Source organism: Halichoerus grypus, chromosome 5 (assembly GCF_964656455.1).
Source record: "Halichoerus grypus chromosome 5, mHalGry1.hap1.1, whole genome shotgun sequence".
NCBI classification, from domain to species: Eukaryota; Metazoa; Chordata; class Mammalia; order Carnivora; family Phocidae; genus Halichoerus; species Halichoerus grypus.
The window spans coordinates 112576373-112590678 of NC_135716.1; the positions used below are offsets into that span (position 1 = coordinate 112576373).

General features: G+C 36.3%; 1 protein-coding gene across 1 annotated transcript in view; it reads left to right on the forward strand.

Moving 5' to 3' along the window:
- Positions 1 to 756: 756 nt before the first annotated feature.
- HFM1 (helicase for meiosis 1) overlaps positions 757 to 14306 on the forward strand; it is a 112953-nt gene continuing 99403 nt past the window's right edge. The window contains exons 1-4 of the mRNA XM_078072777.1: positions 757 to 848; positions 3679 to 3776; positions 7553 to 7665; positions 8908 to 9220. Coding sequence (XP_077928903.1) covers positions 3706 to 3776; positions 7553 to 7665; positions 8908 to 9220 — 497 coding nt within the window. The 5' untranslated portion in view covers positions 757 to 848; positions 3679 to 3705. The remainder of the gene's footprint in view (positions 849 to 3678; positions 3777 to 7552; positions 7666 to 8907; positions 9221 to 14306) is intronic.

Genomic DNA, 14306 nt, shown 5'->3' on the forward strand with positions numbered 1-14306 from the left:
ATAATTTTTTTAAAAATGGAAAATAACTTGCTGGCAAGCATGTGGAGAAATTTGGGCCCTCTTGCATTAATTAGTGGGAGTGCAAAGTGATACAGCAGCTGTGAAAAACTGGTGGTTTTTCAAAAGGTTTAACTTAGAATTACCATATAACTCAGCAATTGCACTCCTACGTATATATCTAAAGAACTGAAAGCAGGGACTCAGATATTTGTACCTCAATGTTTATTTCAACACAAATGTCTATCCACAGACAAATGGCTAAACAAAATGTAGTACATACACACAATGGAATATTCAACTTTAAAAAAGAATGAAATTCAAATATATGCTACGAATGATGAACTTTGAAGACATGCTGAATGAAATAAGCCAGACACAGGACAAATACTGTATGATTCCACTTACATGAGTAACCTGGAATAGGCAAATTCACAGGGCAAGTAGCATAGAAGTTACCAGGCGCTGGGGGAAGGATTAAGGGCTTTATTTAATGAAAATAGGCCACAGTATACTCGGAAAGCAATACATACAAACCTAATTAGCAACTTTTGGAGGAAAAAAGGTGAAGCGGGAAGGGAGAGGTCGGAGACCCCGCCGATCCATTGCTTGGAGCTCGCTTAGCCAGGCTGGGGGGGCGGGGGTGTCCTCGGAGGGGCCGGTGAATAGGCGCTCCGCTCCGAGAACTAGGAGTCCCGCTGCCGGGTGAGGAGGGGGGCCGGGCCGGACGTCTCGTGGGGGGAAGTTGGGACCGGAGACCGGGGATCCCGCGGGGAGGCGGGGACAGCCGACCTTCCGGGCGGTGGTCGAGCTTCGGCGCTGAGCTGCGGTCGGGAGGGCGGACGGGCGCGGTGAGTTGAGGACAGCTCGCCCCGGCCCGAGCCGCGCGGGTCCTCACAGCGTTTCTGTCAGAAGCGGGGCGAGGCCTGAGGCGCTCGGGGCGGGGCGGCCGCTCGCGCGGGTGGGGCTGGCGGGAGGACGGCGGCCCGCGGAGCTGACGGAGCTGGCTGACTCGGGTTTTGTTTTTGGCCGTTCCCGGACCCCTTGTGTTTATTTCTAGGTGTGTCTGGCTCCCTGAGCTATTGCAGGTGGGGCGTGCGTGTACTGTAACCACGTTGTTTCCCAGCGGTGGGAACGAGATGTCAGGGGAGGAGCGACCCGCCCAGCGCTCGGGGCGCGGGCCACATGCGGGTCCTGAAGGCTTCTCCCTTGCTCCTGGGAGTGTGGGGTGGGTTTTGCTTGGAATTCAGGTATTCCCCAGGAATCCGGAGGGTATTTTTGCCTCAGGCCCTGATTCGGTTCCCGACTTGCCCCGGGGTACCCTAGGGAAGGCGATGGAGATAGGCCCCGCCCCCCCGACCCTAGGGACAACCCCCCCCCCCGCCGTCCGAAGCTCGGAGACTAGGGGTATTTTGCTTATTTATTCTCTTACCATGTCAAATTCCCTGCGATCTTTGTGATGGTTTTTCGAGTGAATGTTGGTCTCGGCTTCCACTCACTACCGATTTCTGGCAAATCAATACTTTATATCTGGGTTTCGGCACTTTTGAAATAAGGAGTTTATTTCTGAGAGTACAAGTCTTAAGGAAGGACTAATAGATCAGAAAAATTTATATAATAAACATTATAGAAGATAAGAAAATGCTAAATTGTCACTAAGATAATTAGATAAAGCGCAGGCCATCTCAACAGACAAGAAATTATGTAGTCACACAGTTTTCTACTTAAATTCTGAGGTAGCAAAGCCATATAAAAGTGGTCCAATGAGTTTTAATTTTGAAAACTGTCTTTGTTGCTTAAAATTATATAGTTTTCCTAAGATGAGGAAGGGAACGTTTTGTTTGTTACTTTTTAAAAAGTGATTTATTTATTTTGAGAGAGAGCCCCTGCCAGTGAAGGAAGGGGGCATGATGGAGGGGCAGAGAGAGAATCTCAAGCCGACTCCTCGCTGAGTGCGGAACACCACCTTCCATCTCAGGACCCTGAGATCAGGAGTCCAAATCAAGAGTCAGCGGCTTAGCCTACTGAGCCACCCAGGTGCCCCTATTTGTTACTTTTTGGATAGTATAACAACATGATTAGCATTTTCATTTATACTTTATCAGGTAATTATTTTCAAGTTCTGAAATTGTTTACTTAGATAAAGATGTTAAAGACTCCTTTAGCATATTTCTGAATGGCTCCCTTCTGTCTCTCACCCTGTTACGTTAGGTTTCTATTATTTAGTATAGTCAATTGTTTTAGACATTTATAGAACCATGCTAATATGTTTCAATTTCACCATTTCTTTTTGTTGGTGACTAAGTGATTAATAAATTAAAAAAAAAAAAGAGGGCAATTAAGTTAAACAGATGGAAGGGAGAAAAACTCAATAACTAAAACAATGAAAATTCCTACAGCGTCTGGGTAACTAAGAACAGTCCTAAGATATACATAGATCCAGCCCTCTTACCAGTAGTATTTTGTCAAGGGGTGCATGTAGAAACATTCCTCCCTCCCCCCACATACTCCCACGTGTATCTCATCCCCACATCAGGGAGGACTCAAAATTGAAGGGACATAATCTGACTTGATAGTATGGATTTCTCCACAAGATGGCACTCATATAGTTTCTTTGATTTTAGTTTCTATCCTAAGGAAAGATTTGCAATGTATTAACTATCACAGAATAAATAGAAATGTGACTTATGTTTTATGATTTGTGCATCTATTTCTTGTTTTGTCATATAGAATTTTTTATCATGTTTCAGAATTTAGAAAAAAAATTGGGATGTAGTGTTGTTATGCAAGGGAAAGAATGGCAATGTGAATGGAACAATGGATGTGTCTGTAGAAATGGTTCTTCAGTCTCCTGTCAAACTTGAGGCTTTGTTCAGCCCTAGAATTTTATTATATTCTCATATGGCCAATGCTGAATGTTTTTATCCTTTATATTTAGATACCATCTATGAATGTAAAAACTGTCTTTTTAAAAAGGAATGTAAGCATTTCTATATACATGTTATGTAATATGAATGTAAACACACATATATATGTTAAACTTGCAAAATTTTTTTATTTTGGAGAAGTTCAAACATATGTACAAAATTGACAGGACATTATAATGAAGTCCATGTACCTATTATATAGCTTTAGCAATTATCAACTCATTGCCAGTCTTGTTTCATCAATATCCCTTTACCTCTCTCCATTTATTTTGAAGCAAACCTCTGTATATGTATCTGACATATTGTTAAAGACACACACATTCGTGATAAAATGCATTATCCTAAATCAAAAATAATGGTATGAACAAAGTATTAAGAGCCCAAAAGGAGTGATTAATTCTGCCTTGGAGAACAGGACAAACTCAGAGAAGCCTTTGAAGAAGAAATGACATTTGACCTATACATGAAGGATGTGTAGGGATCTGCCAGGTAGAGAATAAATGGAAGAAAACACATTCTAAGCAATGGTGCAGTATGAAGAGAGGGGTACAGATGTGAATATGCATGATTTAGTGGAGAAAAGAGAATAATGTATTTGAATATTGAGGCACTTTGGAGGAAGCTGCAGAAGATGCAGCTGGAAAGATAGTCTGTGGTTATTCTGGGAAATTAATGATTATAGTTTATGTATCCAGAAATATTTTTCTACAGCTTTATGAATAAAATATGAACTACTTTTTCTGTATTTTGGTAGATTTATGACATAATCCAGTCTTTAACAATGCTGAAATCAAATGACTCCTTGTTTTCTTTGGATACTTTGTTTTTTGAAAAGGAAGATGAAGCTGAAAAGTAAGTCTGCCTTAAAGAAGGATAACAGAGTATATTGTTTTAGAGATTTTTTTATTTTTAAGGAGTTTTAATTTTCTCTCTAGAAATATACACATAAAAAATGAGGGATCAACAAAATGATGTTTCAGGTATATAGCTGGTAAACATGGAATTCAGATACGAAGGAGTAACTGAAGTTTAACATGTTAAATGTTATAACTTAAAAAATAGAGTAGACTCTTGCTTATTTGGCTTTCATTTATTTACATTTCTGGTTTGTTCAAATTATTTTTGGCCAAGGTAAATACTTGAAGTAATGGTCAAACAGTAGCCATGGACAAGGAGTGATGGCACCTTTTGGAAACAGAGTGGGCAGTGTGCCAAACACCGAGTGTGATGGGCAGATTCATTGTAGGCAGGAAGTAGGGGTGGAAATAAAGATGTAGCACCAGAGGAAGTAAGAACAGAGAATAATCCATTAAATACAGGTTTTTGGATTTTCATATGTAAATTGTTCTCAATTCTAAGTTTTCTATGTATTCTATTATATTATCTTTTTTTTTTAAGATTTTATTTTTAAGTAATCTCTACACCCAATGTGGGGCTCCAACTCACAAGCCCAGCTGGCAACCCTGTATTATCCTTTTTTTAAAAAAGGAAGCATTGAATAAAATATTTATTGCTTCATTAATTTTTTCATTCATTCAAATATTAATTCAGATATTGATTGAATGCATAAAGGGATATAAGAAGGATGAAACAGACTTTTACTTCAAAAGAACTTAAAATCTATTTGAGGAGATTAAGCACACGTATGGAAAGGTCATTAATAAATAACATAATTATGTAATTAATCATCCAGACTTGGATACTTTGAGAGTGAAAGAGTGCATCCAATTTGCACAACATGTGTTAATCAGGACTGGCCTGGGCAAATTGCAACATATGGTTGCCTTTCTAACAATACAGAGTTAAAAAAAGGTGTGAAGGAAATGATAAGCATACATTCATGCAATCAAATTTCAGATTTGGAGGGAGACCTGGTACAGACTGATCAGGTTAGGCTTATGGTAGTGGGGAGAGAGACTTCAGGAGACTTTGAAGGATATGATAATTTTAATAAGCAGAGAGAAGAGGCCATTTGAAGGCAGAGTTTAACAGCAAGAAAAAAGAATGGAGGTGGGACAATTCGCAGTACTTGTAGGAGATAGTGTATAGAGAAGTTTCCTGGAATAGAAGATTCATAAAGGAGAAACAGTGGGACATAAAATTAGAAAAGTAAACTGAGGATAGATTGTGGTGGATGTTAAGTGCCAGAATAAGGATCTTGGACGTGACTATGTGTTAAAAGCCATAGAACTGAATCAACAAACATTTATTGACTAATATGTCTAATTATGTAAAGCACTGTGCTAAGTATTATAGATATGAATGGAACTAGAAACAAACTCTTATGTGTTTATGATCTGGGGATGGTAGCAGACTGATCTATCATCAATCTTTCTATTATCTATATGTAATATATAATATATACATATTATCTACACACAGACACACAGTATAAGAGAACTGTGATAAATATTATAGGTTCAAATAGTACTTAAGAAGAGGGAAGGATTTAAGCTTGATTTTGAATGAACATAAGCTCTAGTGGCTAGAACAGTTCCTGGAAAATAGTTCTCAGTAAATAATTGTTGAATAGATTAATGAAGGAATGAAACAGTGGAACTTCTATAGGTAGATATAGGATAGGGTCATGTACAGTGGCAATCAGAGTAAAGGAAATATTTTTGAACAAAGATGAGAAGGGACAGAATGTATTATATATTTGGTATGCAAGTAGCTCACTTTGGCCTGGACTGTAAGGTAAGTAGTGTAGGAGAGTTAAAACTCTAAGGTAACGTAAGGCCATTTGGACGTTTGACATTGTTTGGAAGCCACTGAAGTATTTTGAATGGAATATAATTATGATGAAAACAATTCTAAATTAATGTGATAGGAGTGTGTAAAATATATTAGAGAAAGCCAGAGGCAGTGAGGCCAGTTAAGACGCTATTGTTCTTAACCAGACATAAATTGATTAGAGCTTTGATTGGAATAGTGACAGTGGAAATACAAGGAAATGAATTCAAGAATCATTATAAAGAAGATGCAGTAAGACCTGGTATATGTCTGGATATAGTAGGTAAAATATTATGCTATAATTTGAATTCTAGATGGCTGAGAGACTGATGACACCTCTGGAAAATAGGAAAATCGTAAGGGAGATTTGATTTTATGGGGATGCTGAATAATAGAATTAGATGTGTGCTTTTTGTATCTTTTTTAGATTTCCTGAAATAGTCTCTGTGTAGAAGAGTTAATACTTCAGGCCTAAACTGCTGTTCTCGAAAAGGCCCTGCTTGTAAGAATGGCCCTTGGCTGGAGTGAGAACTTTAGGAAAGTTCCCACCATTAACTGATAGGAATGGCCCACTGCCTTAACTGTTTATACAGATAATATGGTTTATGCTGAATATCTGCTTTTCTTTTGGGAATCTAGAATTTAGGTATGGGCTAGACAGGGGATGCCTACATGATTAGTCCCCAGTAAAAACCCTGGGCATTGAGTTTCTAATGAGCTCCCTCATTGACAACACTTCACACATGTTGTTACAGCTTGTTGCTGAGGGAATTAAAGATGTCCTGTGTTACTGTACTGGGAGAGGATTTTTGGAAGCTTGTGCCTGGTTTCCCCTGGACTTTGCCTCATAGTCACAAATAGGACTATATGTTGAGTCCTTTGAATCAGCCCAGGGAATCATCAGCTCTGGGGGTGATCTTGGGGACCCTTTGACAGTCCCAAATTTCAAATGCTTTGGCCTATTATCAGACAGTCTGTCAGACATTGTCAAATAATGTGTTGTAGATTTTTGATTTGGAAAACATAGCTGTAGTAGCTATGAGTTATGTGCTACGAAAGGCAGTAAAGTAAAAGACTGGGTCTCTCACTTTCCAGAGTTTAAAATCTTAAATGAAGAGATTAAAAAACAAATCATAAAATCCTTGCCACTTGGCATAGACAGTGTATGTGGGGCTCTTCTTAAGTTTACTTCCTGTCACCTAATACTTATCTTTTTGTTCTAATGAAGGGCAAATCAATTTTCATTGAAAAGGAAACATTAAAACATTATATGTTAATAGGATCATAGCTGAAAGATAAGGAGAGGTAGTTCACAATGCCAACAGGGTGGCAAAATTCTCAACAACTACTCTAAGTTTACAAAATGTCAGTTTCAACTGGTTTCTTGGATTTTCTGTGGTTTGTAGGTGGTTCTGGATCAAGAGTATTTGGGTTAGGACATTAATTTGTAATAATGTTTTAGGAATACTCTAGAGAATACCAGTAGTGGTGTCATTTACACACTGATGACCCATGATTAGTTGTGAGATGTGTCATAAGTAATTTGTTACTTGTGCTAGTAAAGATGCTAATGTTTCAGAATGATTTACTACCTTTTTTTATATTGTAGCAGATTTAAGATTCTTGTCACAAGTGTTTGAATTGGAGAAAAAGAGACGGAGTTATAGCCATTATTTAGGTAGCATATTTCACATAGCAGTGTCATTAATCCTATGACACACAAGGGAAAAAAGATTGAGAACACTGCTGTGTATAGAGATACATCAAAGTCACCATAGAAAATTAATTTATAGGATGTTTATCTAAGAGTCTATAATTGAGTAATGTTTAATTAATAAATATTTTCTGATGTAACTTTATTAACATATATATTCACCCTTTTATATTTTATATAGCTATCCAGACAATGAAAAATCATTGGATTGGTTTCTCCCACCTGCTCCGTTGATTTCAGAAATTCCAGATACTCAGGCATTAGAGGAGGAAATAGGAAGTCATAAACTGTTAGGTAAACTATCACATATTTGTTATGAAGTTAAACCCGTGCAGCTCATGTTAATGTAAAAAATCTAGTAACACATTAAAGTGTTAATTCCTTTATTTTAATGGAATAAAATGATAGAGATTTATTTTACTCAAAATAGTGCTCACCAAATCTTAAAATCAAAAACATTTTTCCTCTCCATACATACATACACATACATAAGCATACTATATGTATACAGTACACTATTACAAACACGTTCTATTGTTGTATGAATTTGTTTCCTCTTATTATTAAAATTGTCATTGCCATTTAGTTTTTGTCTTGCCTTTTACTAAAGGTAGGATCCCCTGGCTTAGGAAACCACATTCCTAAAAAAAACAAGGGGCAGAATATTATATATAGTTTGGTACCATTTTTATGAAGTTAAAGACAAGCACATTCAAACAATCTATGTGATCTTATGTGATATTGTTGATAAAATTTTGATTTTTAAATTTGGTGGTAATTCACGTATGTTATCTTATTAAACTTTGTAATTTGTATGTATTTTATTCATGAAAATATGCATTATTTATATTCTCATATATACCAAATAATATATAGAATACACAAGCTTATATACACTATATATATATATATGTATATACATAGATGGTAAAACAAATTTAAGCCCTAACAAGAGCTCCAGATTCCTCCCAACCTCTCAAAGATGCTTATAAAGTCTCTGTAAAGAAACCTTTAAAATTTTGTCACCCTGATGAAAGCATTCTTTTATCTTGATTTTAGAAGCAATATTATAAAGTTAAAAGCATTGTATCATATATTTTAATACTGAATCAAATTGAGTAACATTTTGTATGATTGGTCATTGTATTTCTGTGTGTAAATTGGTTATATAAATTTTCAAATCCTCCTAATTGTATAATTATATCATTTGTAGTAGATAAAATACTTAAAAGGTATGATTATAGTTATTTCTGTGGGTCAGAAATTAAACCTATTTTATGATGTAGGTTTTATATAAATTTCAATAATTCTTAATTAATTCGAGTGCCCTTCACTGATACAATGTACAATAGCAGTACCAATCACCTATAGTTCAAAACCGTATATGGTGTTACAGATTATCTTGTTATTGTATGAATAACTTTCATGTTTACCTAGGTAAACTGTTTTGAAAATATTTATTAAATTTTTCATGGTAATTTTGAAAATTTATTTTCGTGGAGAATATATATTAATTAATATATTCCATTTTTGTAGGTCAGGAAGAGAGGCCAAAAATGTTACCATCAAATTTAAAGATAACTAATGAAAACACAAATTATATTTCACGAACACAAAAATTCCAATTTGCCTTTTCCTCAAATAAATATGAAGCAGGTGATCTGAATTTAGGAGGAGCAGGTAACAATGACTTATCACATGTTCCTGGCAAGCTGACATATGGTTCTTCTCAGAAATACAAAAATCACATTGGCAGTGAGATAGCATCTGAGAACAGTATTCCAGATAATACAAAATTAGTTAATTTTGCAGAAGATAAAGGAGAGAGCATATCAGCCTTCCGAAAAAGGTAATTAATTAAATGAAATACAGAATATTCAGTGATAAAGTTGAATATTTATGGTATGTCTAACTGTATGAAGTATGATAGAATCTAATGAGAAAAACATCAACAACAAATAAGGTTTACTATATACCAGATGCTCTGTTAACTCTGGGATTCTAGTCATAGGTTCTTGCCTTCAGAGAGCTACAACTTAATGGGGGAATGACAACTAAAAATAATTGATTAAATACTTTATAGTACAACAATTATTTTGATGAAGTATATAGAGCAAAGGGTCTCAAACTTTTCAAACTTTTTATTGTCAGAACCCTTTACACTTAAAAATTATTGAGGATTCCTAACAGTTTTTGTGTATGTGGGTTATGTCTATCAATATTAGAAATCAAAACTGAGGGGCACCTGGGTGGCTCAGTGGATTAAGCGTCTTCCTTCAGCTCAGGTCATGATCCCAGGGTCTTGGGATTGAGCCCCACGTCAGGCTCTCTGCTCGACAGAGAGCCTGCTTCTCCCTCTCCCTCTGCTTCTCCCCTTGCTTGTGCTCTTTATCTCTCTCTCTGTCAAATAAATAAATAAAATCTTAAAAAAAAAATAAAAACTGAAAAAATTTAGAAAGCAAACAATGCTTTAGTAATATTATGAAAATTGTTTTGATCCTACGAACTCTCTGAAAGAGTCTCAACCATCCTTTGAGAATTGCTATTACAACATATCACATGGGGACCTAATCTGTTCTGGAGCATCAGGGAGGGCTTTCCTGAAGAAATGGTATTTAAACTTAGCCTTGGGGCGCCTGGGGTCTGCCTTCAGTTCAGGTCATGATCCCAGCGTCCCAGGATCGAGTCCTACATCAGGCTCCCTGCTCAGTGGGGAGTTTGCTTCTCTCTCTGACCCTCCACCCTCTTGTGCTTTTTCTCTCTCATGCTCTTTCTCTCACAAATAAATAAATAAAATCTTTAAAAAAAAAAAACCACACAAAAAACTTAACCTTAAGGAGGAATAGAATTAAACTAAGGACAAATAAAGGAGTGTTCCAGGCGGAAGGAATAGTAAGTGCAAAAAACCTAAAGTAGCACAGAGCTTGGCCTATTCCTAGAAATTTTCCTTTTGTGTAAAATCAGAGAGAATGTGGAGAGGTAAGGTTTGGAGAGGTCATGTCATTCAGAATCATGTAGGCCATGATGAACTTTGTGCTTTTTCTTAAGGCACTGTTCTTAAATTGTGGCCTGTGGACCCACTGTATTAGAATCACCTGGAGTACTTGTTAGAAATTTGGATTCCTGGGTCCTACCTTAGGTCTGTTGAATCATAGTCTAGATAAAGATGGGGAGGGGACCCAGGAATTGTCATTTTTAACAATTTTTCTAGATGATTGTTATGCACACTCAAGTTTGAGAGCTAGTGTTCTAAGGTTCTGCATTTTAAGTAGAGGAGTAAAATTATATATTTTTTAATTCAAAGTCCATTTTGGCATCAGTAAGATGAGTTAGAAGGAGCTAAAATACATTGTGAAAGGTCACTTAGAAGGTTTTTTTATTAATCTAGGTGAGAGAGAATGGGAGACTGATGTAGCAGACTGTGGTAGCAGAAATGAGAGAGTTCAGAGTGATTTATGAGATAGAATCCCATAGGACCTAAATGATTATTAGATATGACACCTGATCCCTAGTTTTCTGACTTGAGCCAGAATGACATCCAAAGACATGTTGAGTTTGAGTACCTATAAATTGTCCAAATAGAGAATTGGATGTATGGGTTTAAAGATTCAGAAGAGATCTAATTGATAGATTTTGTTTTCTCTGTGACATAAGAGGTGAGGTCATTTGTGGAGTTTGAGGGAAAAAGTGGGGGTATTGAGCAAGTATGAGAAGAGTGGAAGAGATTATAGAAAATGGAAAGCAATCCAGTTAGAATAATGGTAGGACTGTTGGGCACTCTAAAGGGCCCAGTTGAGGTTGATGTCCATTAATTTTTTTATAACAGTTCTATTAAGATACTACTCGGGGTGTCTGGGTGGCTCAGTCAGTTAAGGGTCCAACTCTTGGTTTTGGCTCAGGTCATGATTTCAGGGTCATGAGATTGAGCCCTGCATGGGGCTTCTTGCTCAGCATGGAGTTTGCTTGAAATTCTCTCCCTCTTCCTCCCCCTCTGCCCCTCCCCCTGCTTACACTCATTCTCTCAAACAATAAAAAAAGAGATATAACACATATAAAATTCACTCTTCTAAAAAAATAAAAAAACAAATAAAAATAAAATTCACTCTTCTGAAGTGTAAAATTCCATTGGTTTTTAGAATATTCAGAGTTGTGTAATCATCACTACTATCTAATTTTAAAACATTTTCATCTCTCCAAAAGAAACTCTATATTCACTATTGATCACTCCCCTTTTCCAACTCCTCATTCTCCTCCCCTCTCCCCAGCCCCTGGCAACCGCTAATCTTTCTGTTTCTATGGATTTACCTATTCTAGACTTTCATATAAGTGGAATCATATAATGTCTGGCCTTTTATGTCTGTCTTCTTTCACTTAGCATGATGTTTTCAAGGTTTATCCATATTATGTCGTGTATCAATACTTCATTCTTTTTATGGTCAAATAATATTCCATTGAGTGGACAATACAACATTTTGTTTATCCATCTATTAATTGTTGGGCATTTGAATTGTGCCCACTTTTTGGCTATTATTAATAATGTTGCTGTGAACATTCATGTACAAGTTTTTGTGTGAATATATTTTTTAAATTCTTTTGGAGTTATACCTAGAATTGGAATTCCTGGGTCATATGGTAACTATATAGTTAACTTTTTTGAGAAACTGCCAAATTATTTTCCAAAATAACTGCACCACCTCATAATCCTACAAGCAAAATGTGAGGGTTCCAATTTCTCTACATCCTTGTCAGTAGTTGTTATTGTTCATCTTTTTTATTGTAGCCATCCCAGTGGGTCTGAAGTGGATATGATTAGCATTTCCCTAATGACTTATGATATTGGGCATCTTTTCATGTAATTATTGGCTAGTTGTGTATTACCTTCGGAGTAATGTCTGTTCAAATCCTTTGCCTGTTTTTTAATTGGGTTTTCTGTCTTTTTATTGTTGAGTTGTAAGAGTTCTTTATATGTTCTGATAAAAGTCTCTTATCAGCCGTATGATTTGCTAATATTTCTCCCATTCTCTGTGTTGTTTTTCACTTTTTTGATAATGTCCTTAGCAGCACAAAAGTTTTAAATTTTGATGAGGTCCAGTTTATCTAATTTTTCTTTTGTTTCTTGGGCTTTTGGTGTCATATCCAAGAAATTATTGCTTAATCCAAGGTTGTATAAAGATTTATTACTGCATTTTCTTATAAGATTTATATTGTTTTAGCTCTTATATTTAGGTCTGTGATCTATTTTTTTAAGGATTTTATATATTTATTTATTTTAGAGAGAGAGAGTGCACGAGTTGGGGGCGGGGCGGAGCAGAGGGAGAGGGACAAGCAGACTCCATGCTGAGTGCAGAGCCTGACAGGGGCTTGATCCCAGGATCCTGAGATCATGACCTGAGCCAAAATCAAGAGTCTGATGGTCAACCGACTGAGCCACATAGGCACCCCTGTTAACCTTTGAAGCTCTCTGAACCCCCTGTCATATAGGGGTTTTTCCTTCATGGTAGTTTCATTAGGTAGGCATGATTGATTAAATCATTGGCCATTGGTGATTGAACTCAATCTCCATTCCTCTTTCTACCTTGGATGTCACAAATGAGGCTGAAAGTTCAACCTTCTCTAATTAGGGTTTATTTTTTTCTGGCAGTTAACCCCCATCCTGGACTATATAGGGGTCCTACAAGAGTCACTTCATTAGCATAAATTCAGGTATGATTGAAAGAGGTTTGTCATGAATAACAAAAGATGCTTTTTATCACTACTATCACACAGGAAATTCCAAGGGTTTTAGGAGCTCTGTGCCAGGTACTGGGAACAAAGACCAAATGTATATTTCCTATTATACTAACTAGGAATTTATCTACTAAATAAAGGTTTATTTCTGGACTCTCAATTCTATTCCATTGACCAATATATCTCCCCTTATGCTTTGCATAAGTACATATCCCACACTGTCTTGATTGCTGTAGCTTTGTTGTAAAGTTTTAAATTAGAATGTGTGAGTCCTCCAATTTTGTTCCTTTTTTCAAGATTTTTTTTTTTGGCTTCTCTGGGTTCTTTGCATTTTCATATGAATGTTATGATAAACTGGTAAATTTCTGCAAAGAAGCCAGCTGTGATTTTGATGGGGATGGTGTCGAATCTGTAGATCAACTTGAGGAGTATTGCCATCTTAATACCATTAAGTCTTCTAATCTATGAACATGGGATATCTTTCCATTTGTTTAGATTTTCTTTAATTTCTTTCAATGATGTTAGATTTTCAGTGGACAAGTCAAACTTATTTTGTTAAGTTTATTTCTAAGTATTTTATTCTTTTTGATGCTTTTATAAATGTAATTAAAAATTTTTTTCAGATTGTACATTGCAAGTGTATAGACATCAGCAATTGATTTTGGTATATGATCTTGTGTCTGCAATCTTGCTGATGATGACTCTCAATTTATTGTTCAGAGTGTTGTATCATCTACCTAACTGCTTTTTCCAGTAGTGTTCCCCTGCCTGGCTGCAACTATTTTAAAAAGTAGATAGATTCATATAGGATTGAGGTTTTGCAAGATAAGGATGTTAAAAGGATAAAGAGGAATTGGAGTTTAGAATACTAGTAAAAGAGTGGTCAAAAAGATAGTCCATGGGATCTAAGTCCATTAAAGGTAGATAAGAAAAGAGAAGGGAAGATAGTTTGGGAGAAAATAAAGAGGTTCATTACAGTAAATTTGTTTTTTGACCTCATTGGTAACTTGTGTAAACAAGCTATAAGGATAAGAGGCTGTGGTCAGAGAATGATATATTGGAATGATTGATTTGAGAGGAGGAGGAGTTCTAGATAATGACAGTGTTTAAGATGAGAGAATAGGTGAATGAGATTGTTTGAAGGAGAAAGCCACTGTAGATGAATGCCTAAGAAATGGACGGGAGGAGGATTTTGAACAGCTCATGTT